This window comes from Hyposmocoma kahamanoa, unplaced genomic scaffold, assembly GCF_003589595.1.
Source record: "Hyposmocoma kahamanoa isolate Upper Pololo Valley unplaced genomic scaffold, ASM358959v1 270, whole genome shotgun sequence".
In the NCBI taxonomy this organism is placed as follows: domain Eukaryota; kingdom Metazoa; phylum Arthropoda; class Insecta; order Lepidoptera; family Cosmopterigidae; genus Hyposmocoma; species Hyposmocoma kahamanoa.
The window spans coordinates 840,590-867,634 of NW_020653770.1; the positions used below are offsets into that span (position 1 = coordinate 840,590).

General features: G+C 34.2%; 1 protein-coding gene across 1 annotated transcript; it reads left to right on the top strand.

The window, feature by feature from the left end:
* The first annotated feature begins 1,780 nt into the window (after nucleotides 1–1,780).
* Nucleotides 1,781–26,119, top strand: LOC113229007 (E3 ubiquitin-protein ligase MYLIP). The gene is made up of 6 exons (XM_026462478.1): nucleotides 1,781–2,101; nucleotides 22,156–22,916; nucleotides 23,689–23,905; nucleotides 24,970–25,146; nucleotides 25,288–25,421; nucleotides 25,669–26,119. Exons 1-6 carry the CDS (start codon nucleotides 2,018–2,020, stop codon nucleotides 25,823–25,825), a joined length of 1,530 nt encoding a protein of 509 aa, XP_026318263.1. The 5' UTR covers nucleotides 1,781–2,017; the 3' UTR covers nucleotides 25,826–26,119.
* The last annotated feature ends 926 nt before the right edge of the window (nucleotides 26,120–27,045 follow it).

The window sequence follows — 27,045 nt, forward strand, 5'->3', positions numbered from 1 at the left end:
CCCACGAATATTTCACGGAATTGTGTAAATGTGGTATGAGGTTCAAGCAAAGAAATTTAATTATACTTACAGCGTTGGTACCTAATTTTTTAGAAAAATATTTAAAAATATTATTCTAATATGTTCAAAAGTATAGTTAAGTAGAACAAATCGTCTGTTTTAAGGTAAAACCACATAAGTGACATTTTCCACTAAAAACTTGTAAATTATGTACCTATATACCTGTTGTAAGAAAAGCACAATCTTTCTATAGACAAAACTCTTAAAATTTTTTTTTTCGGTTTCACGTGCTAAAGAAAGATAGTGATTTTCTTACCATAGCTATATAAATTAAAGACTTTTTGTTTAAAATGTTACTTATGTGGTTTTACCCTTAAACAGACGAAATATTAAATTCAATTCTAGTAAGAGTTTAAAATATACTTGTCAAGCTACTAAACAAACTACCACTTTTTTGAACCCGGGACCTGTGTCTGGCAGACGAGAATGGGAGCCGTTCAGCCATGGAGGCAGTTAAGGAGGCTGTTCATTAAATTGGTCATGTGACGAGTTGTTAGCTAACTTTTCAGATTTTATTGTTTTGTATCGGGGTTCAAAATATTTTTTTTTTATATAACAAAAAACCGATCTCAGAAGTCGTAGGGAATTATGTATATTTGTCAAGTTTTATTGAGATCGGTTACCGAAAAGTGCGCGAAACCGGATTCATCCCCTTGTTTGCCACCCTTAGAGGTGGATTATTTGTATTAAATTTAAATCTGACCAATACTAAGGTACCCTCTTGCAAACAAAAAGAATCATCGAAATCAGTTCACAAATGCGTTATCGCGTAACATGCATACAAAACATACAGTCAAATTAAGAAATTCTTCTTTTTTGAAGTCGGTTAAAAATTAAATTAGTTTTTTTACTTATAATAATTATTTATAATGCGTAAGGAGACTATTTATAAATGAAGTAAGGTGCAATTTTCAGTATAGTTTCACAGTCTGTATACATATATGTAAAAAGATGTAAAGTGCATCAACATCCCTTGTTACAACGATATACATTCACATAGTTTTTAAGAGCTTCTAAATAAAACGCGACAATTCGTAAAGCTTAAATATGTGACCAAAACCATTCCTCCGAAACTATTTACGGCAATCCATAAAGCCTCCATAAAAATGCTAGTTAACGAACAATTATACCAATTGTGTCAATTTATCTCATATAACATCACAAACTACGGGAGGCCTATTATCCAGCAGTGGGTGATGTCTGGTGGTGGATGATTGCGATGAATTTGTGACCGGCCACATTACATGTAAGTGGATTAAAATCTTTATTATGATTTAATGGCAGCTATTATAAATCTCATATTGTAGCTAAACGTCTATTTTACATAAAAAATATGTAAAGTGTAAATAGAAAACCGACACGACCAGGCACGATATTTAAAATAATTTAAGCAAATACCATTATGACCAAAATGATCGTTGTATTCACTCACAGGGGAATGGGGAAGAAATACACACTCGTGCCATCTCGCTTTTCCATATCAAAGTTAAATGAAATAGAAATAGCTCCGTACATAACAACATATCAGCCACAGGTTAATTGATATCGATTAGCACATTGTACATTGACGTATTTTTTTAGCAATTGCAGTATTCCTGTCTACTCAGCGCAGCAATGAATACTATATATTATGAAATGTTTGTAAGACCAATGTAAATGTAGAGCATGGGTCCTCGCCCCCCGTTCGGCGTCACGTCACTGTTTTCTTTATCATTTCAGTTGCAAACTTAACGTAGTATGGCCGTCGTTTGGAAGTATTCACAGTTTTACTTCCACAAAGAATACGCGATAAACATTGCACAGAGCGAACTTAAAAAGACATTTCTTAATAAATATTTAACGCGAGTGAGATAAACAATAATTCTGAGTGTGAATTATAACAACAACAGCACGAAATAACCTGCAATCCCTCTGAGATTTTCAAGTTTTTTGGATTATTACGAAGAAAATATTCAAAATGTGGTTAGTCAGACAAGCGAACTCGTTGATTTTGGAAGTCAAGGTTGACCCAAATGCCATCGGACAACAGTGCCTTGAGAAGGTGAGCATCTTTTGTTAACATATTTATTCCATTCTTTTACATCATTTCAGTTTCTACATAATTTCGCGGGAACATTGTATACAATTTTTGTTTTGTTTTAGTAATGTTTTAGGGATAATGAAAAAGCTCCTTTACTAACATCTGGAATCAATATTAATTAGAATCTTAAATTGGGAACTGGGTGCATTGTCTAATGAAACTTAAAAGTTTTTTCGTCAAATACAATTTTGCCAAGGGTTGTCATTTTAGAGCCTCAAGTACAGTAATAAGAAATCTGTATTGATGAAGTCAATGTAATAGAAAGATAAATTTATATTACAAAAGCATTGTTCGACACGTTCGCGCGACGTCACTGTGTTACCTTGCGGACTTTGGACTCGGCGTGTTCACGCCGCCTCTACGTGAAGCGATCGAAAATTCAAATGCAATACTTATTAAAACTCTCTTTACTAAGCCGACTTTCTTGTTTAGCAGTACTTTTGAGTATAATTTATCATTAGGTGGCAAGTATCAAACTTACTTAACATTTTTCTTTACGTTTCGTTAATAATTTCTCAATTTCCTGTTTAGATAAAACTGCCTTATAAAAAGACCCAGGTACCTATGAACGATATAATTTGCATTATGGGACCTTATATTCACGTACTAAACCGTTTAACTTCGAAGTGTGATCTAGCATATCCATCTTCGCACATAGAATACATGTATATCTAGGTATTACATACTTTATTTGAAAGGGCGTATAAAAAATCAACAAACACACTTATTTCAGAAATATCTATCGGCATGTTTCTCCGCCAACACTGCCCGTGTTAATATTTGGCGTCAGTCCAAAAGCAACACATTTTGAATTCAGAACAATTTGGTTTTAATTTCTATTTGTGACTCGGGTTTTATCTCAGGGGTACCTCAAGGTTTCTTTTTATTATGACTTTGCACCGACCGAAGTGAGCAACTTTATAAAACAGTTTTTAATTTGCATTACAAAACATAAAAACTTGCAAATAGATCCAATAGAATCTCGATCGCTCAAGGCAGTCTATTACTATCGAAAGGCCCTCGCTCGACCGGTGTTTTTGCTTCATTAAGCACTAAATTTATGTTGTACAAATGCATTTATATTCAATGGTAGGCAAAGCTATACCTTAGCTATTTTATAACATCAGCTACCTACCGTATTGCTGAGATTACACAATTTGTCTACAAGTCTTGTAGAACGTTGGTACATTTATTATAGGTACTTAAATCGTGTCTATTATCTTTTTGTAATAATCGTATGTCTATATGATGTAGCTAGGTACCCTTCAATACTTAATCAGAAACAAAAATTTCATTCGCATATTTTCGTTCCTTCTAAATAAGATTCTACTACACGAATACTACTACCAAATGGTTAAATTGGTAACGACTAATTGTACAATAGTTAGACTGGAGATGCGTAAAATGTAACGACAAATAGACTGTTTTAACTTAATGGTGACATAATTCAATTGTTTCACGCCATGTAGTTGTAGTACTGATATATCTTATCTAGCTTAGGTACAAATAGTGTACCAACGGAATATAAATGTATAATTCGTCAAAAAGGCCCCACGTACGAACAAAATACTATTGAAACTTAAAATATCAATGCCGTAGAGCGTACCAAATACAAAAATCAGTCACGCCGAATCAACACTTCAGCGCGCGGCGACGGTAACCGAGTCCAAAGTCCAACAGCTGTGAATTTGAACTCTCTACACGTGCTCGGTGCGTGATCGCCCCGTTTTTTCTTAGCGCTCTTTTGTACGTACGTAATGTTGGCAGGCCTTACACTAAATGAAGGATGTTCTGCTGAGTTAGCATTTTCATGTTGGTATATACTATGACAAAAAAAATGTTTACAAAACAATTTTTTTGCTAATTTCTATTTCCAAAATCGAAGGTAGTTCCATTTTGTTTAAAAAATTTAGCCTAGCCCTTTGGATTTGTAAAAATTTATTACGAGTGTTTAATCTTCGTTAGTTCACCGCAGTAAAGGCTGACGTAAACTGGATAAATTCACGCTCTAATTAATTCCTTGGTATTTTTATGTATAGTCTAGGTTGAAAAGTAAATGGCGGCGGCGCCACGCACATTGACTTTCTGCAGAATGAGTTCGTTAAATTTGGCAACGCTAACAAAACTTCAAATCTAAATCGCGTGGTCCCCCAAATTACCGCCGCCGCCATCATAGTTAGTACCTTTAGGTACCCTTTGATCAATAATAATATGTTTAAAGTTGCTTGCTATTCGGCCATAGCTCACAGAAAAAATATATTATACAGGGAACTTCGTTTAAAATAGAGTCTTGTATCATTGATATAATGCTCATATTTGTAGGTCAGATTGTAGTTGGACGCGGGTACAAAGTCCAATCATATATTTAACTCAAATCAACACGTCCCAGGGTTTGTCAATGTATAGAGGTTAATGCGATCATCTCCCATTTGATACACGTCTCTTTCAAATGTATGGTATCCTGTTACCATTTCTGCTAAAATATTTTTATGCTGGTATACCTACTTTTGTCGACTATGGTATTTTTACGCAGAATATTCCTTGTTAAATAAATAAACTTAAAACCGAGTACAAAATTAGGTTAGGTTGCAAAAATGTGCAATAACTTTTAAGCTATTTCATCAAATAATAACATTTATTATGTGAATTCAACATTATTAATGAAAATAATGCACGTGTCAGTAATTATCAATTTGCAGATGCTTGCTAGTTAAATAAGTACTTACGTTTTGTAAGTAAAATTTGTAATCTATTTATCGCTGAATTTATAAATAATGGATGTTATGAATAATAACCAATATGAGGATATATGTAATACTTAAATTTTGTTGATAAAATTATCTTTATTATTGTGTAATACTTAAGAAGCAAACAATTAAAATGCATATAATTAATTCAGTACACTTAATACAATCATAATAATATTTCTGCTAAATTCCAATCTGCCTGGAGTATGTTGCGACCGAAAACATTTCGCCTTTGTTAAACTTTCCAATAGTCTCTATGGAGTTTGTACCTTGACGTCATCTCGGCCCCCGCGTTAGGCAACCTATTGTTCGTCACGAAATATCCTCGTGTTTATGAACGCCTGGTAGTCGCGCTGGATAAGACAAATTTAAACTAAGTTTTAAAAGAGGTTTGTTTTATTATTTTAACCAAATTTTATCTGTAATCTCTTCCTACCCCGCAGGTATATGTGCAAGAATTATTGTTTAAAGACATTTGAAATAGTTAAAATTTAAAACTTCAATATATTTCTGACTCATAATAAGAAACCTCGAACGTAGTACTCGGAAGTGAATTGTTCAACTGGGTATTTTATGCCTACAAAATACAAAATGACCTTTGTACCAGGCACAATAAACAATATATTGTTGCTAAAGTATTAAATTAACGTCATGTTTAACGTCGTCATACACGGGCTGTTTAAATACATGACAAATGAGTGTACAATTTTTTTAACTTCTGCTTACAAAATCAACATTGATATCAAAGGTCGATTAATAAAACTCACAGTTTAACGTTACGTAAATGGATTGTCTTAATTAGAAAAAATTGAAAACGGCCAAATCAAAACACCTCAACGTTTGCTTCCAACCAGAATCGACATTATTAGCCATGAGCCCGATTAGTATAAATACATATCCATGGCTAAAATCTTGTAACGTGCAGAAACCCGTTATCTGCATACACAAACTTTCACCCGTCATTCGTTCAGACCGATTGCTTTCGCAAACATTAGTTGAATTTTAAAAACCTATATTGTTCTTATTCCGTCCCATATCACATTAAAGAGAACAGCGATCAGCATTGTTATAACTTTTTACTTTTTGGCGATTTAACTAATGCATTTGACAGAGGCACGACATGAAATTCTTTTAATTCAGGATTCACTAATAAGTTTTGAACCCAAATCGTGCCAAAATGAATCTTACGAATTGTATAATGTAAGATAAAAAAAGCAAAGAGAAAGAATGAAGTCATGAAATGCCGAACAAGGGAAGGGTTCCACAAGGTCCATAATTATACCCTTAATTGCTGATGTAATAATATGACTTTTTAAAATTTGGTCAAATGTTTAAACAAAAATTATGAGTATTTTATTAATCTTAATGTACGTGCTTACGTTGGAAATTGATGACCTTATATGCTTGCTATTTTGAAACGCTCGTTTCGTAAAGGTCAGTTAAAAATATATGTGTTGCTTCTAATTTAGTATTCTCGCCTAAAATAGAATTAGATCTTTCTTGGAATAAATGAAATCAATCCAAAAAATATGCTTTAACAACTTATTTAGATAGTGATTGGGTTACCCTAAGTTATACTAACAGTTAAGAGGGAGCATGCCAAAAAAGTTTTGACGTTGGCTCCGCCCAAATTTGTGAAACAAATATATGCCTGAAATTCCCGTGACATGCGACAGGAGATGTTGAATTTTGCGCATTAAAAGTACCAAATTCGTTTTAACGGAATAACTCTAAAAATAAAGAGATGTAAAAAAATCCGTAGTGACAGTTGTCGATCATGCATAAATATAATTAATTATCTAATTTTTGTCCTAATAACCTGTAGCATTTCGAGGATAAATCGAAAAAATGTGAAAATTAGAGGTCATTTCGTGATTTTTATCTATAGAGAAGACTTTATTGTTTTATGTTTCTGTTAAAGTGGATATACATACCCCTCTAAAATCAAATCGAAGATTAGGAATTTTTCCTCTGCTCCCTCTTAAGGAAAATGTTGCGATAAATTTAATATAATGACCAGTAGTTATACTACTATGTAAGGATGCAGGATGTGAGTAACGCTTGGGTACAAAGTCTAACATTTGGACTTTCCTGTTGCGGCTTGAAAGGCTTCACATAAATAATTGACACATAAGTTTTTGCCCGCGATATTAAGTATGTTCATTGAAAATTTTTGATCGAGTAGCATATAACTGAATACCATTTTATTTAATTTATCAGCGCTATAACAATTTTTTTATATAAGAACTATTGCGCCAGAAGTAACAACGTCAATCCACTAAGGCACCGAGCCGATGGCCAGGTGAGGCTGTGATAATAATGACAATTTAATCCAAGGTTCGTTGCCATGCGCCAGCGCAAAGCACGACCCGCAAGCGTGATTGCAACCAGCTTACATCTTAAACATCATTAGTAACCGCCTTCTAAGTACGTTAATTTGGTAAGGATTACAATGAATCCAATTAGTCCATTATAATTTATTGGTAGTAGGAGCTCTGATAAACATTAGTAGACCCTTGGCCGTGATTATGAATATTGACATAGTGACCGGTAGTAAGGTCGTTTTAGTGATAAAGATGTCGATTGTATTTCTTATTTTAATAACGTAAGAGTTCAAAGTTGCACTTCTAGTAGATTCAATAAATATATGATTAAATGACTCAGGAGTGATTATAATTCGGCACTTATGTATTTGTAGAAATGCAGTTAATAACAAAATAAGTATAACGGTACTGTTTACGGTGCCTATTTACTAACATGTACTAAATAATAATAATCGGAGAACTGAACTTTGTGCTACATGTTTCTTTTTGAAATTACTGTGCTACTCTATCAAGGAGCTTAATACATACATTATTTTGTGCGAAAATGTATTTGCCAAACGGTAGCTAAAACATTTAAAGTTCACAACTTATCAGGTCCGTGTTCTATATTAATCACGCCTTGGTGTTGTTATCTGTAAATCCAATTTATGATTTGAGTCAGTGATTTTGGACTTACTTCGTTGAACTTTGTTCTAATTGATCATATGTATTTCGCCGTTAAGATTTCATATTTGTTTTGATTAGATAACTATTTTGTTTTTTTCATATTTATCTGTGTGAGTAAGTAATTACGTTATTGCCTTTAATGGCGATATTGGTATCCCAAATTTCCCATTGAATTTGAAAGACCAGATATATTTACGATTATGTGGGTAGTAAATATTGGAAGATGGAGCCAGGAGAGCGACTGAGTCGCACCTCTACAGCTGGCAGATAATGATATTTTAAGAAATGTCAACTCGACATGACAAAACAAACAAGTGTTAGATAAAAAGTTTAATAGATATAATTTTTATAGGTACTAAGCCGGATCTAATATAATCAGCAGTATCCTTTAATCGAATTTCGAATATCCAAAGTCCAAATTTTATCATGTTTTCGTTTAAATATATTGATAATAACATGATAATTTGTTTGTTATAGTGAAAAATTTGAAAATAAACATGATTAATGCAAATAGACATTGATAATACGAATAAAGGCTGGCTTAACCCGCCCACAAAAATCCGCACGTGGGGACAAAGCTTATCGTCACTGATGAAAAACTCAGTGCGTTACGAACAAAACCCTGGTGTGTACACATAGATCGTTGAAGCTTTATAAAAAGTTATTACTATAAAGCTTTCGTTGTTCGTATAAGAACTAATCCGATTGAAACTAACCTACACATCAAAAAAGGTCAACGTATTGAAAAATTGCATGTTCAGAAAACAAAATACTTTTCCAAACTTAAAATACAGGGGTAATAAAAAGGACTTGGCAATGTTCGATTTCCCTGGTGACTACCATACCGTAGTTTGTTTTATTTTTTTATTAAAGTCACGGCAAAAATATAAAACCAATCTAGTTTTATTCCCATTACCAACAATAGCTGTTAATAACGTAACTAATTGTATCTTTATCCAGAGCTCTACTTATAGCCTCGTGTAACAGTTTAAATAGACTTATCTCTATTAGCACATACTTATAAGGGTGATTAACATTACATACTTGATGCTAAGTTCAGAAAAACTTGTAATTCCACGGCAGTTATCCGTATGAGGCTATTGAAGGTGTCTGGTTTATTTGTGAGTAGTAGTAAGAGTGCCTAATAGATGGCGCTGAATGAGTCGAAAATTTATTTCAAATATTTAATTCGATTGTTGTACTCTATGCAGAGTTTGAACAATATTTAGAGTTTATGTAATCTATATTATATTGTTTTCAACAAACACGTAAACAAGTATCGTATATACACTTGAGATAAATAACTAATGGCGCTAAGTTATTTAAAGAAATACGGACACTAAACTACTTTATTGAACAAACAAACTTATCTTCAAAAGTTTAAATACAAACACTTCAACATTTTGAGGACAAGTGGTAAAGTTATGAACCGTAATTCTACTGAAGATAATGTATCCCGGTCAATTTTATTTAACTATTTTGTTTATCTGTATTCAAGTCTCACATTCTTCATATTAATTCTAGAGAGAACCTGAGACTTTAAATTGAATTGATTGTTAAGCAATGTTGTATTGTCTTTAATATTTTTAAAATAGCTGTGTAGATCGAGGGACTTGGATATTTATAATGTTCGTCACATTTATATTAGATTTTGTTATTAAATAGCAATTATTACACAATCGTAATTAATATTACGACTAATTCTTCAATAACTATTGAATAAGATAAGTTCTATTGTTTTATTCGTATTTGTGGGAACCAAAATAAAATTTCTGAATATTTTATTTTAACATCACCCATACGATAAGACTTAAGCTCTATGCATTTGTAATTATATTCCCAGTATTATTAGTAATTTTACGTATTAAATTTTAACCTTGAATGGATTAAGACATCATTATTTTTGTTTAATAACAATTCTGTAGTTCTCATGACACATGTTAAGTTAGGGTCCAAAGTCGAAACCTAGCGCTACTCCACAGTGCGTTAACGCACGCTCCGTCGATCACGTACTCACTTCCACCTACCTGCTTGTCCGTTATCTCTATTATCTAATTATGATTGAAGAAAAAAAAAAATTTTATTAACTAAGTTTTTGAAATTTTCTTTTAGGTATATAATCTACAATGTCAAAAGGCTAAGCTAAAACACAAATATTTTTCTTTTTCACGGCAAGTGACATTTTATTAACACGTCATTATATATTAATAATTTTTCAATTGTCTTGTATAGCTGTCTGTTTATTTTGATCGTTTTTGTCATATTGCCACGTCGGTTCGGAGGTGCGGGCTCAAAGTTCAACAAGTATCACGATGCCTAAGTGGGTCGAACATTTCAAATAAACGCTATTACGCTAAACGCTTATTCCACGCAATGCGCTATCTGCTTTCTAACGGTAATTTCTATAGAATAAGTTAAAGTAAATTTCGTGCAGTCATAACATGATCAAAACCATTACTTAAAATCCTTGCTACAATAATTTATAGGCTCAGATGGAAACAAGTTACATTATAACCTGAAATAACAACTTGTTTATTTAATTTTCTTTTAGATGTAGATACATCTATATGTATCTATATGTAGATAGATAAGTTATTATTTGTTGAATCACAGTACATGAGAAACAGGCTTACGATAGGTACAATGGTAGAAATAAAAAATGCTAGTCTGGGTTTGCGAGTATGGTCTAAAGTGTTGTATTGTTTTATGCCATGCAAAGTTAGTTATGGGTATCAGAGCGTACCTGAATACCTAAGTAGGTATTCTAAAGCATTGGAAAGAACGTCAATCTAATAGTAAAACAACTAATATTATTGAAACTCCTGATTTGAACTGTCACTTATGATGTGATAAACCAAAGTTCACGGTTAATATGATCTACATTGTTATGTAAATCGTATCTAAATTTATCATTGAGTGTAAATAACCGTTTATCAGTGTTTGAACTTTGTTAAAATTGACTTTTCTATCTCAGCGGGAGTCGTAGCTGTACGTCTTTAGTTCCAACGTCATCATTGTAAGATACCATATAGAACACATTCGTTTTTTTGGCGTTATCGTGCAGTATTATTATTTCCTTAATGGCGGCCACTAGTCTTGGGCCAGTGTCAGTTTCGATAATATCAGTTAATATTCGTCAAGGACGCCAACGTTTAGGCAGCAGCAAATAAAATGCAGTATTGCTTTCCAAAGAGGCCCATCACACGCTTTGGCATATTCATTACGCTATTTATAACACACATCTCCAAGCTCTATTCCTTGACGTCATTCCTTAACAGACATTGGCGACAAAAAGTCTACACTATATGTATAAAGTTATGAAATTATGAAACACTGTTTTGTGACGTCTGGAAGCGCTTGAAAATGGGGGAAGTCGGTGGTGTCACTTTAGTGGTTTGGTCACGTGATTAAAGCGTGATCTGGCAAGTAGCCAGAGTTAGAGTCTTCGACCGGCGAGCTATATGATGTATTTTGATTACCAGTGCGCGTGAGTGTTTGTACAACTAATTTCTGGAAATTGGGAACTATATTTCTGGAAATTGAGATATTGTCTGCAGATAATAACAGAATAAAGGTAGCTTGTACCTCCGTCATTCTAGGCGGAGTTTATTTATAATATAAGGCACACACTCAACATAGCACCGCACTAGGGAAACCCTGTGTCGCGGGTGCCATGGACACACACATAGACAACCACAAATGACACACAAACTCACGAGAGAAATAAGTGTAGGCCATAGAAATCTTTCTCCCGACCCGGGAATCGAACCCGGGGCCCCTGCGTGGCAGTCCGGCGTGGTAACCGTTCGGCAGAGGCAGTCAAATTTATGTTTACCTGTTGAGTGAGGTATTTATGCAGATTTATTTTACTTGGATTTTTTTCTGTGATATTAATCATAAAAGTTTTTTGAAATCTGTGATTTCTTGCGTTTGCACATAAAAAGAAATAGGACGTTGTTTTGAATTCGCAAAATTTTTGAATAAAAGTTTTCATTGTTACGGACAACGGGTAGAACAATGATGTGATCTTGGGGTGAAATAAATGTTTCATAATGTAGATAAATGTATTTTAAACTACCGTTAGTGGACTAATTGTCTCAAATTAAAACATAAAATCATTAACAAAAAACCTACATTACATTACATCATCCATTGAGCTCGTTAAACACAGGTCAAAAACCTGCGAAAAAAAAATATGAGAAAAAAATAACCTTCACGTGAGATATATAAAAATTGTATCTCAATTGTTTTCTTACGTTCAAAATTATTTAAACTGAATATATAACGGAATTTCCCGAATTTATACAAGGCACTTTAAAACGTCTTTTGTCGTGATGACAGAATCTGTATAAAGTTTTTTACTCACCAAATGTTCCAATTTTCCAATGGCAGTCATCCAAAAAGTAACATTACTAAAATATTAAGCATGCATTCATTGCGTGAAGACACATTTTTTAAGCTTCCATTAAATAACGTGTTGCCAATTTCCATCGTCTATTGATTTGGCCTTTGTATAAAATTCATTGGAAATAGAAAGGTTGCTTAAGTTGATTGAGCACTTAATTCCTGTTGTCAACTTCCGTTTATTACCATTCGTATATTTTAATGGAAATTTTCATCTATGCTAAGTGCACAAACGTGTCATCTGCTTCATTGTTTCATTAATTAACATCCTGCCACTAGTTTTGCTTTAACAAAGTAGACGACAACATTGTAGCTATACATTGATTGACTTCTTACTTACATTTTAACTCACTAACCATTGTATACTACAATGTAAACTTTATAGTAAAAAACTCACTTCACAAATGCTGTTAACATAGCATTTGTGAAGTGAGTCCAGCACATGACTGTGCTGGTCTTCTATTTAAATTACTAAAATATTCATTGTTTGCAAAAGTACGAGTCTGTGACAATTAGGCTTCCTTATCTATATTATGTTCTCGCATGGAGTGTTGCTAGGGCGTTTGATAACCTCTCTATCTGTTCATCATTTTGTCAGGGATTGATATATGACAGATGAATGTACGTTTTGTATATGGATTATCAGCTTTTGGTCTATGGATAATGTTTCAACACACATTGTAAACACCACAGGTACATTTGAATTTCCAAAATTTTAACAATACGTTGCTAAGAGGCTTATGCCCAAAATTCGTTGTAAATTGTATGTAACGCCATGTTTGTAAACCTGTGGCCGACAGTATCAGCTAGACGGGCTACTCTGATTGGCTCAGTCTTTTTATTGATCAATGAATATTTCAAAATTCAGAAAAGTGTAATACATACCTACATTGATAATAAACATATCGCAGTTTCTATATTTATGTGTAATTTATTATGTGAACAGCTTTCAGCACAGCCTATAGAAAGAACAATAACAACATTATCTTAAATAAACATTCAATACTTCCTTTATTTACGCATAACAAAGAAGTGTAACTAACTCTATTTGCCCACTACTGCGACGGAATGAAAATACGAAAACCGGCGGCCATGTTTTCGCGCGAAAATACGGACCAATAGGTGTCTATCAACCGAAGGACTGAATTTTAATTTGCATAGAGCCTACATTTATATTTGTACAAGGTTTTATCGTAGCATTAGTAAAATCAACAAGAACGCAAAAGATTGGGCCATTTCTCCCTAAAACCAACTTAGACCACAGCGTTGATAGTATATATTATTCAAGAGCACACATGTTTACTACATTTTTATTAGCCTTTGAACTATATTTAAATCCACTCTCGCCCAGAAAAATGTTTGGAAACAAAAAGTGTGAAAATTTTTATAATTATTAATTACTTTTCTACAGACAAGGGCATTAATGTCAGTAACCCTCGAATGCTTGCGTCTGCTCTCATTTTAGATAATAGACATGCAACTAAAAAACAAAATACAATAATTTTATACTGGGTATGTATAATACTACATATAAATTCGCAATAGAGTCTATATTTCGTTTAACCTTCACAGCCGGCGATTAACATAGTCAAAACAGGCTAGTAAAATAATTGGGGCCCACAGGTAGTAAACTTTTTTAGTTTTTCGTGGCGTCATTTGTAGACTACAGATTAAAAAACTGGTATAATTTACAATGAGAACAACGCGAACCTTTGAGGCGAAATGCTACACTGTTCACGGCGTAGAGTTTAGAACTACTTACTATACGAGTGTGTGATTTAAAAAAAACATTATCCCGTCGAGTTAAAGAACTATGTTAATTTATAGCAACAGCTTAATGTGGGTTTAAGGCATTCTGTTATTGTAGCACGATGGACGAAAGTAATTTGTTCCCTATCCACAAACAAATATTAAAGAGTTCAAACTAAATTAGTAAAATACCCATTAAAAAAAGATTCAAGAAGGAAAAAGCTACGCGATAACCCAGATACATAACCTACCTTGATTTTTATTGTTTTGCTATTGATAAACTGGAAGTGTTTATGTGATGTTACTGCGCAGTTTAAAGTTATTACGTGGTAAAATGAAAAAGTTACTTATTTGTGAAAACAAAAATAATCATTTCATCTTCGGACCACATAAATCCGTATGGGGGTCAAGTCACTCTGAAAGAGCAGCGACCGGAGGAACATTTTTAGTGCAAAGTATTATATTACATTAGCATTTTGAATCTTATCCACTAAAGAAAAAAATTGAATTTGATTTGTTCTCATGGAATGTATAGTGCGACACTGCGAGCAGCTATGAGGTCGCGGGAGGTTTATAGAGAGCGTAAGTTCGCTGGCGTAAATTCAGTTACTGTACTTTCCGCTAGATATGTTATTATTAGATGGTTGGAATAATTAATCGCTTGGAAACCATTCCAGGTGCAAATACCTTCAAACTGAAGCCTGAAAGCCTGCAATTTTTTCTAAGGCTTCCATCTTACTTTAAAATTAGTTTAGTAAGCTTATTTTTTAATAATCCAGTGCTATTTACATCTGTGACTCAGGTCACATGTATACAATACATATTACTTATGTATATATTCAATATATATATTACCATTGTCGTAAATGTTCATTTAATCCACAAAGACTGATTATAATTGTATATAGAGGAAGTTATTGCAGTTACGAGTTACGTTATTAGTTTTAACAGTTATAGAATTTTAAACTTCCCTCTGTCATTCTTTGACATTTCAAGTTTAGTATTTATATTAACCGCAAGTTAAACTAGTTACTGTCCGTTCAACTTGTTTTAGAATATGAACGAATAGTTTGTCCAAAAGTGAAGATGTTTAAATTTAAGTAACTATTAAGGGTTGCACCCCGTTTATCAGAATCGGCAATGGTTTTTTACTAAACATACGATTTAAATGGTCCAACAGAATTAAACCAAATTGGATTGCAATTCAAAATAATTTTTTTTTCAATATTTGAAAAAATATCAAGTGACGGGACGATCAAGCCGTGCGTCTGGTACGCTATGGTAAGCTACACGCCTGTACATCAGTTTCATTGTAACTCAGCTCCTTTAAATCGCAAAGATCTGAGGCGAATAGAAAAGAGATGTCCAGACGAAATTGAACATAAAAAATAATAGTTAAAATGTAAAAATATGAAATATGCATAGTTAATTGATAACACATACTTTGACTATGTTCTATTATAAGAAGACGGATTTTAAGCACTTTAAAGGTGCTAAATGGATGCAATGCTCAAGCGCACTGAGTAAGGGCGCGTGTACACTATGTCGTGACGACAGATTGTCGTGCAGTTTACAATGTCGTTGCCTTGTATATTTAAATGAAGTTGTTCGCATATAGCACGACACGATTAACTGTCGTTCACGATTTTTTATCGTTACAACGACAAACTGTCGTCACAGTGGGAACAGCTAGAACGACAGTCGTCGGACGATAAAAACGTGACGACAGATTGTCGCAGCTCCTATTGTCGTCACGATCTAGTGGGAACAGCTAGTCAGGACAGTCGTTCAACGATAAAAAATCGTCCACGACAGATAGTCGTGATATGGGAACAGGCTAGACACTACAGTCGTCCAACGATAATAAAACGTGACGACATAGTGGGAACGCGCCCTAATTGGATACGACCCTAAATACGCAGCTAAATAAAACTAACGACATTGACTGCCCTCGACAGGGTGCTCAAAAAATTGCTGCCAGCAATTGGGGTGTACCCTAATAATAATTCCTTACTTACTAAGATATACTAAGACTAGATTAAAAAGATCAAGCGTAGGTTAGGTTTTAGCCCAATTCTTCCGCCTCCCGTTGCCGTAGGCCAAAGCACCTTTGGCAACAATCCGTTGCTCCTTTGGCGCCGGGATGGACGATGTACAAGTACTACTTCGCGCCGTATTAAACCGGCAACTCGAAGGACCATGAATTGGTCCTTCGAGCCGGATCATGTATAGCGTCCCAAAAATACCCAAAATGAAACAGCCTGTACATACAGGCTTACAGGCTTTTTGGAACATTCCAATAATACGTTTTTATTTGTAAATCACTCCACAGTTATACAGTTTCCGTGAACAACTCAATAGCGCGTTTTAGAAAATTGCATAAAAGGTTCAACACCATCTAGCGGCATCTTACCTAAACTAAATTTATGTATAATGTTAATAGAAGTATTAACAAGCGGTGCTGAATGATGCATTTCAACACCTACACTTACAAAGTACCTTTCTCTAAGTACACTGTGCACTTAACGATAGGACATTGTATCATATTCGAGATTTTTTTTAATTAGACTTTTGAATTTTTTTATTATTGTATCTCACTGTTTGGTTTCTGTGATTGATTGGATTGCGTAAGTACTTATAGTGTACAAATTATTGCAAGATTGTCTGTATAAAAATTATGAAAACTTTGCCGCAAGGCGAATCACAACTATACAAAACGCACTCTTGCAATGTCTTGTTAACTCTGTATATGTACACTAAATGAATTGAAATTTGTTCTAGGTACAAACTGTGTGCACATATTAGTTATTGCCTCTCAAAACTATACCGTTATATTATGTATATGTTGAAACAACACTTACGTTAGGTTGTGAATATTATGATTCTTCAATATGCAACATGTATTATTGGATAAAATGCTTCACAGCACAGGGTACGCCGTTACATAAGTACAAATACATAATACGACTGACGCAGAAGACTTAAAACAAATAATAAACGCAGCACGCATCATGGTAGGCTTCATACGCTTCACACTTCATCCTTTTCCTGACACACTTCTCTCACTCAAGTACACGTCACAGCTATCGTGGGATGGAGGCACTCTTGACCTGTACTCTTTCTTTTGGTCGTGGATGAGGTCGCATTGGCCCTTAACAAAAATCCCGTTTCGTCGATCTTCTTTTAATAAATAATTATGTAACAAATAAATATGGAAGTGACGTCATAGCCGTAGCGTGTTTACACCCCCTGACTAACATTCGAACGATACTTAAAACAATGATTAATATATATAGCATAATATCAAGGCTATCTCCCACTAGAATTGGCAAAGATGGTATTCCTTGTAGCCTTATTACCATTTTGACAAACTTGTGGACATCAGTCTTGAAATACACGCCCGCTTATAGATTTGTTAAGTTTATTGAATATGACGATGTTTCACTATCATGATGGTGGTTGAATTATTTTTTATGAAATTACTCCCGTAGTTTCTTCATCGTTGAAAATCTGCAACAAGGAAAGAAAGATTCGTAAGATCTGCTGGTTCATTCCGTATCTCAATTGGGAGAGCGTTGGACACGGTCTGCTGATCGAAGGAACTTTTCATAGTGTTACGATATTTGAAAATATTCCTCGAAATAGTAACCCACCGGTAGATGCCTTTAACAACTTATAAAAACGAAGGTCATTGATTCGATATAATATAACAAACATTGATATCGGTCAAGTGTCTGAAAACGAAAATGCAATAACAAAACTATTAGCGGATGTGTGCATAGATAATGAAACAAAAGAAAACTACATATAAATATAAGTGTTGTTCGCAAATGCGCAAATATTTAAATCACATTTAAGGACCTCGCAGTTGAAACGGAAATTAAGTGCAATGATCTGAACATATAGTGTTATTAGTAGTACTTTCATGTGCGTAAGTCACAGGTACCTGTAACTAGCAAGATGCCACCAATGTACCGAGACATTAATATACAAAATGCACAAGCATATTATTATGCTTATACACAAATAAATATTTCCTCTGTAAGTAGGTGTGTATATTAGTTTAGATAAAATAAATGTCGCCAACCTTAATGATCAAACTCGTTAAATGATTCAAATCTTCAAATGGTTCTCGGAAAACACTTACAAATTCCTTACGAATGCATTTTTGATCAAAGGTTTCGAAAACAACAAGTATTCATCGTTGTCAAATTCTTTAACACAGTAAGGTGTTTAGAGGATGAAAAAAAATAAAGGAGTAGTCTAAGGTATTATAATTGACGCGATTAAGGTGTTATACAATTGACGTACAAACGATCGCTTTCAGTCGAAGAGTGCAGCCAACCTTTGAAAAGCACGGTGTTATAGCTGTACGCAGTTTCTGTTATTTAATTTTAAAATGTTTGATATAAATTGCGCAGAATTCAAAAGCTAGTGCAGTGATCTAAGAGCTTAAAACCTAGAAAAAAAAAGGCTAAATCTGTAAACGAACGTCGGCCAAAGAACGTCCCAGATGTTTTCTCTCCGCATCTTTCTAACGTATACAACCTTCTCTGTCACACCTAAGCTCGACAGTATCACGCACGAGATGCGTGCTACTGTAAGTTGGATTTGTTGGTAGATAAATCCAAGAGTCTTACGAAATTTTGTACGAAAAGTTTCACTGAGTTTGTTGAAACAATATTTGACTAGTTTAACATGTTGCGTTGGGGATGAACATAGCTTTTGTTTGAAATGTTGCTCTTGCTTTAATTGCATCATCACATAAAGTCGGTATACTTATTTTCCACCTCTACATGTCATTGGAGAAAAGTTTTCATTTGGAGAGAAGTTTTCATTGTAGGTATTAATTATACTAACAAAACAACCAACATTTCACGTGAAATACAGTATAATATACAGTATATATAATACAGTATATACAATACGAAGTCGCAGATGTTACGAAAATAACCGAATCCAAAACGAATTGTAATAGGTACTTCACATTTGTTCTTAAATAAATATTAAAAAAAAACTCTAAAAATATGTATGTATTTATTTGTATGAAGGAACTTGAGCAAAAAAATTAACTTTATTTCCAGGGCCATTGAACTCTTTTTACATGCGCGTGCAAGATCTTCGTAGATACAAAGACAAAACATACTTTTCACTGCTTTTTCTTCACAAAAATGAAATAATCGTTATGAAGACGACACCTATGAGTTGTGTGGTTTTAGACGCCCCGTGTATGGCGGGCCATTAGACCGACGCCGACGTCCGATAGACGCGGCGGGCATCCAGACGTTACTTGCCGTTTTTAGCTTGTCCTTTTGTGTCCTACACAACAAGGGACTTGTAACGATATCTCGCCCTGCACTCCCATTTTAAAGTGTATTTATATGTATATTTTCTATTTTCTTAATCCGTGATAAAGTGATAATTCACAGATGCAAAACAAAAGAGCGGTTAAAAACAGACGCGCTGCTAAAATTACATCTGCGTATTTAGAACACACATGTTTTGCTTTTAGCTCACTTGTTTATATATTGAAGTAGTAAGTTATAATAAAATAACCTTTGCTGCTTTAGAAATATGAGTTGTAAAACTTTTGGTCTTTATTGTCTTCCGTGTGGCTGGCTTGTATTACGGTCGGAAACTTGTTTCAGAACTACTAATAAACAGAATTAATTTTTAAGATGTTAGTAGGTATGGTGTTGTTTGTGCCATATCCTTTTGATATGTACATACGGCACTTTAGAAAATAAAAGTCTTTTATCTGATTAAATAAAAAACGAAATGTTATTAGTGAACGAAATGGCTACTTTAAAAAAAATTATCTCATTAAATTATTTACGGACATTTCCTCTAATACCCTATAGCAATATATATATAATATATTTGTTCTACTTTATATCCATCACGTTTTCGCTAAATTAAATTACAAACTCATCCGTCTTGCCAATTTAATGCAGAATTATTTCATATTATGGAACGAAATTTCCCAAAAGAAGCGATGCAAATAAATCTAGATTTTTTTACATTATAAATTGCTTTTGGTTTACTATTTCTTTATAAATATTGAATAGGAACAGTTTAACTACAAATGTAACGGTTTTACAAAAGCACGGCCGCCATATCTTTGCAATATAATAATATTAAATCATCATAAGATGGAAGAAATCCAAACATTGGTAAGGTGACGTTTTTGTTACGATAGTAACACTTGTTAAGAAACCACACCATTTTCCATTATAAAACCATTATTCAACCACGAGGTTCCCCCGTGTTGCTTTACTTACAATTTACACAAGTGCAACCTGCACATTAACGCGTGCACTTGCTATAGAAGACATGCTACAAACTCGTGATGCGAATGAGTAATGACGAGGCTCATAATTAATTCAGTGTTGTCTACAATGTTTCAGAATGTAGAATTGTGGAGAACCTTTTTTCCTGATCAACTAATTACGCACCTAGAGTTCGTTATGTTCGAACGTAACTCCGACTTAACTATATACCAGACGATAAGTTGTTTTTAGCACGTTGGCATTGTTTTGCAGTTTTTGCACTATGACGCTAATTATTTATTAAGTTTTGACATTAATTTTCACGGATTTCCGCAACACGATGGCAACCAAATTTTTATAGGCCTCTTAATTAAGAATAAAACTTGTAACTATGAAGTGTAGAATATCTTGTTATTGTGTTGTTTTTGTAGGCACTACATACGTATCAAAAATAGGTTAGATAATTCATAAAAACAGACTAGTAACACTATATGGAGGAACACAATCCCTTCATTGACACAATATATCAGCGTATCGTGTAGCAGTCCTATTCGTTTCATAGTAAATATTTGTCATCTGAGCCATCTTGGATTTTTGTTTACACTACCTGCGCTATGGCGCGCTATACCGTTGTGATAATTTATTTTGCAAACGAAATATTGTTACCAAACATTTTGAGTTCATTTCTAATAAGTAAAAACACAATTTAAGAACACGCTAATATAGCGTAATACACGTTTAAACGATGTTTAATAAGTGTATAAGCATGTATTCGATAAACGCATGCCATTGTCACATAACATTAGGTATGATTGTAGCCAAGCCATTTAGTCCTTAAACCAAAATTTTAACTGTGAAGAAATCAGTCTCTTTAGAGAGTTCGTTTTTAACTTACTTTAGCTAGAATGCTTTGATAGAATTTTTATCTTTAGGTTCGAAATAAATATTTGAAGTGGCTTTTTATCTGGCGCAAAACATAATTTGTTAATATCGATTAATTTCGTTAACCTGATTTATAAGTTGTGTCCTTTTAACTGACCATGGCGAAAAGGATGCATTTAAATTTGAATCCTTTTCATAAGTACCTACATATATCATTTAGACATTAAATGCAAATAACTGTTTTCGATGTTTTCAAACGACGCAGTTTAATAACGTCGCAATAAAAGGACTTAGATTTTGTTTACATGGTTATCTTGTTCATATTTCTTGAATTTTTTTCGTATTAAATTTATCACGATTGCTTTCATGATAAAAGCTTAATATAATTGTTGTCTGTTGATGTGATTGCGTCCATTATCATTTATTTAAATATGGCTTCGTATTTTTAATTCCCTTAATCGTATAATCAATTTATTTAGCATTAAAATATGTATAACTAAAATGGAGCCAAATTATAGGTTCTGATGTTTATAAACTACTTTCACTGTTTACAATGTTGCTAAACAAGGTTTAAATGTTTTCAAGAGATTGAGCCGAGATGAATCAATTTCTAACCCGCAATTAGTCTGCTTACTTTGTCGAAATATCTACATAATACGATGAATAGAAATTGCATAGAATGTAACTGCCAATGATTTTATAGAAACAGCCTTCACCTTATGAAATTTTAGAACTTTGGCAACCTAACTTAGAAAATATATTTGTCATATAGGTTTTAAGGTTTTGTGGTTATTTACTGAATGATTATCACTAATTACAGGTTTATTACCACGATATGATTTCTTTATATTTTCTCGAGCGTGTAAACCGCACCAAAATATCGAGCAAATATAAATATATTATATCGTGGTAGCGATATATATTCATCGATTTAGTTGCGAATTCCAATTTATTACTTAAATTTTTTGTTCCAGGTATGCGAGAAACTGGAAATAGGCGCTGAAGCTGACTACTTCGGGCTTCGCGTTTGTTCAGAGTCAGGACCCGGAAGATGGCTAAACTTGCGGAACCCCCTCGACCCTCATCGCATATCCGGAGGCCGACTAGATCTCCGCGTCAAGTTCTGGGTACCTCCACACCTCCTAATCAATGAACCCACTCGCCATCAGTTCTATCTCGACGCTAAACTGGACCTAACAGAAGGACGACTAGTCGTAGCAGACCTCGAAGTCGCTAGGAGAATAATAGCCTACATAGCTCAAGCTGAAACTGGTGACTACGACTGTGACCTCCCACCTACACACATATATGAAGAGTGTAACAAGATCGGTCCACAAGGCGAAAAGCCTGAAGACCATTTGGACAAAATAATTGACTATCATTGTGAAATCGCTGGAATGCGAGAGTCACAAGCCGAGTACAGACTATTGAAAGAAATTTCCAATTTGGAATCATTTGGCGAAGAATTGTTTTTCTGCAAACAAGTGACACAGAGTAATAACGCACACAATTTGTACAGTCATTTGTTGTACCATAGACAACAGGCCGAAGAGCCTAGAGCGAGAGACGATCAGGAAATCGATGGTGGCGCAACAGTGGGATGTTTGGCATCCGGACATAATGTAGGAGGATGTGGATGCAGGCTCAGTACTTGCGTTGGAGTCGGGCCACATGGCATCGTTGTTTATAGGCCAGATTGCAACGGTGAACAAGAAATTGGTGTTGAGAAACAAAGGTTAGCGGTAATTTTTCTTTTCCTTGGCCATTCAATGTCTTAGTGTTTTATCAACGTTAATTTAGTAGGTTGTTGAAACAATGCCCTCATTGTATTAATGATTCGTTCTCCTTTCCAAAAACAAATAAAGTAAACAGATGATATCGAGAACGCCCCACATAGATAATTAAGCTTCATTGTTGTCAACATGTTTTCACTCGTATGTCTAAATTTATGTATGAGGTAGGTTTTATTAATATTATATTCTGCGCGAAATTATCGCCCTCTCAACTTCCAACGTTCTATTGTTTTTAGATAAACTCTTGTTTGTTATTTGATAAGATTAAGTGCGCAAACACCTTATTGCCTCATTTCTCTTTTTATACAACGCCTGTTTACATTTTAAAGCCGTGACTGACGTGTATAAGATAATTGACGTTGCTAACTCTCTAAATCATATTTAGTGAACTCAAAGTTTGACCAATAGCATGCCAAGTTAACACAGAATGTCCCGATAATATTGTAGATCGACAATACTACTCTACAACGCCCCTCTGTTTATCTTTAGCGTTCGCATTCGTAGTTTTTAAACTGTTTTCTTACTTAACAATTATACATGAAAGGATTTTGACAAGACTACAAAGTTAACAAAACCCATCGCAAGTCAGCCAAAGATTCTGACTTAACATCGTATTAAACAGCTAATACTTACAATTTATTTATGTCCGCACCAGAGGAACAAATATCGCATGTAAACTTGAACATGAAATGACATTTTTTAAATTATTTTCAGTATACCATACACGGCGATACATCGCGCACAGCCTCGTCGCCGCATCTTCCAGTTGTCATACGTAACCGGGGACGGGCACGAAGCGACGTTGCACGTCAAGATGGCGACTTCTAGTCAGGCGGCGGCGTTGTACCGCGCGGTGACCGAGAAGCACGCCTTCTATTGTTGCGAGACAGTGAGGAGTGATGTGACTGAACAGTATATTAGGGATTTGAAGGTATGTATAATTTACCCAATTTTCCGACCTTGGTCTATTTCAGATCCTATTTCAAAGATTCAATCCTCAAATCCCTATCGCAAATTTTATGACAATTAGGAAAACTAATTTCGAAGTGAAAAGTAATTTATTTTAAAATTATGTATACAGTAATATGTTGCCAAGGCTAATTAGTGTGGCTAATGATTACAATTTGTACTTTGGACGAACACATCGCATAAACATTCTAACACTATTTAATTAATTCCTTAGACGTGCCTCCAACTTGATTTTCCTGTTTTTATTGCGGTGTTATGTTATTAAAATAATATTGTTTGGGAGTTGTGTCATTGTTTGACAAATTGTAATCTCATGGAGTCCTAAAACATCAATTATAATGTTGTGTGGAAAAAAATCTCTTTTTTGTTTCCAATTTTGTATTTCTTTACGAACTCAATGCATTTGTTAAACCTTATACGCAAAGAATAAATATAAATGTTTACATCTAATTACACATGACTCCCGGTATGCGTTCAAATAGTTGTAATGTTAATACACACATTTTCCGCATTGTTAGACAAATTATTAGGTGCCTACGTTTAAATGCGTCTTCAAAGCCTTCCCGTATTATTTATTCATGATTCATGAATAAAATTCAACTTACTAATTGACCACGCATAAAACGAACTAACCTTGTTATGTTTGACAAAAACTTAAAATGTTTCTTTTCTTTAAAACAGTTGGCACCGCATTAAATAATCGGAATTCTTTCGTAACTTTAGTCAAATTTGAAATATTTTTTTTTATTAGATTGATATAAACCAATATACATAGACTAGTGAAGTTTTAATCTTGTTTATTTGAAGATAGTGTATGACAATAAATAATGTATTTAATATGAGGGCTCTTTTTGTGAACTGCCATTTGCTCTTAAGAACTTATAACATTGGTGCAATAAAGATGATGACTATGACTACTTTACGTCTAATGTGTGCTATGACATAAGTTAATAATGTATTGCAATTCAGTACAGAAACGACATAATTATGTTCATTATAATTAAGGAAACGTTTCGTTGTTTGCAGGGCACAATAGCATCAATCTTCAACGACTCAACGACTCTAGGCAGAAAATATGTGTTCGACATCCGACGTACGTGTCGAGAGGTGCACGACAATGCTCGAAGAGAAGCGCACGCGCATGCTGCATTTTGCCACGAGTCACGACAGCGCAGGAGATCTAGCGGAGGGACAGATCATAAGGTAAGGATAGTAATTGTTATAAATTAACTGACTTTTCTAAATAAATATCTGTATCTGGTCATTGTTGAGCCGTGCTTTAATCTTAGTATAATAAATATATTTTTGAAACTTTTACTAAAATCAAATTTCGTTGTCCCATAGGAGTCCCGTTCACGGTCCCGCAGCGGCAGCGGCAGCGGTGACGCGCTAGCTTGCCGTATATGTATGGACAACGCCATGGACACCCTCTTCCTGCCCTGCCGGCACGTGGTTTGCTGTGAGGAATGTGCTCCTAGGTATGTGTTGTATTTTTTATTATAAATTTTTTATATGTCTTATACAGTACCTGTACCTTTATAAAGTAATATTATTTAAAACATTGTTTGAGAACTGCCTATTGATTATTTCAGTAGTAAAAATTAATTTTCTATTTAATAGGCTGAGATCTAACGTAACTATTACCGGGAACCACGCAAGGTCTGTTATAAAAGAAGCATAATAATTATCTTACATTTTCTAATTACCGTAATATCTTTGTTACAGATGCGAACGCTGTCCGCTTTGCAGAGGAGAAATAGAAAAATTCATGCACATATACCTTCCAGCAGAATATCAGAAAAATCCCGGCGTAACAGCGAATGAGCACATCACTAAAACAACGATCGCTGAAACAGACGAAATATCGAATTTGGAACAATAAAATTCGTTTCTGAATTTATTTCTCGTTTGAATGGTTTCGACTCACTGTGATGTCAGTAGCAGTACATAGAAGGTACCTGTATGAAGAAGTGCCGAAGTCCAATGGACATGAAAATGTGGCCTTAAATGACTATAAAGTTTAATTAATGTGTGTGTGATTGTCTAGTCAGAACTTTTTGACTTTTATGTGTTAAAATAGTGCATTTTTACTATTTAGTAATGAAATAACCAATATTTTTCTATTACGAATGATTCGATTGAGAAATTGTTAATTCGCATTCCAAAAAATGTCGAAAAAGTGAGAAAGGTTCATAATTATGTACTTATTTACTTGATTTCTCATAAAAATAATTGTAATATGCCTTCTTAAGTTATAAGTGAAAAAAAAACAAAAGTACCTAAACTTACATTAAGATAAGTTGAAATTACCTTCGTTTTAGAAGGCGTGAAACATTTCGTTGTCTTCTGTAGTTATATTTTTTACAAAGCTAGTTTTTTTAGTTAGTTTCTTACATATTTAGATATGATTATATCTAAATTTGTTTCACTGCGTTCATAAGTCTTCAGATTGTTTTTTAATCACTACCTTTTTGTTGTTACAATTAAGTGATATTGCATTTTCTTTACGTTGACTCTACCGAGTACCGTGCAAAATAATGTTTTCCTTAAAATAACGTAATGTTAAAAGTATAATTATTTAAGTTTACGAGTAAGACCTGTGGTCTATAAGTTATTAACAAGAAAAATACTAAAACTATGAAAATATAAAGTTATTCACGTATTTTCAGTGTTTCATTGAAACGCAGCGTACACCGCAAACGAAGCTAAACTTAGCGTAGCTCACGTAGCCGGGGCATCTATTCATACTTCGGTTCACACCGCGGGTCTCCGATTAAACCACAGAACAATAAATACAGTGTTTTTTCGTGCATGAACTATGTAAAATATGTCGCCCTTCATATCCGCAGGTATCCGGTGTAGCACGTCGCTACTTATAGTACTTATTTTCTTAGCTTTTCTTGTAACTATGTGAGCTTTTTTTTTGTTAATCCGGGGGAATCTGCTTACTTAATAAACATAATTGGAGCGCCCACCTCGGGCCAACCGCCCACGTTCGGCCGCGGAGGATAGGACGAGCGGCAACAACACACCGACACGTCTCTTCCCCCGCGGCCCCACCACCACTGCATCTCCCTAAGCGGTGCAGCCCCGCCAGGGTCG

What these genes read in the sequence shown, in the direction of transcription:
- LOC113229007 (XM_026462478.1), top strand. Translation starts at nt 2,018, where the DNA reads ATGTGGTTAGTCAGACAAGCGAACTCGTTGATTTTGGAAGTCAAGGTT. An exon ending in GACAACAGTGCCTTGAGAAG is followed by an intron (nt 2,102 to 22,155) that starts GTGAGCATCTTT and finishes TTTTTGTTCCAG; the next exon opens with GTATGCGAGAAACTGGAAAT. An exon ending in GCGGAGGGACAGATCATAAG is followed by an intron (nt 25,147 to 25,287) that starts GTAAGGATAGTA and finishes GTTGTCCCATAG; the next exon opens with GAGTCCCGTTCACGGTCCCG.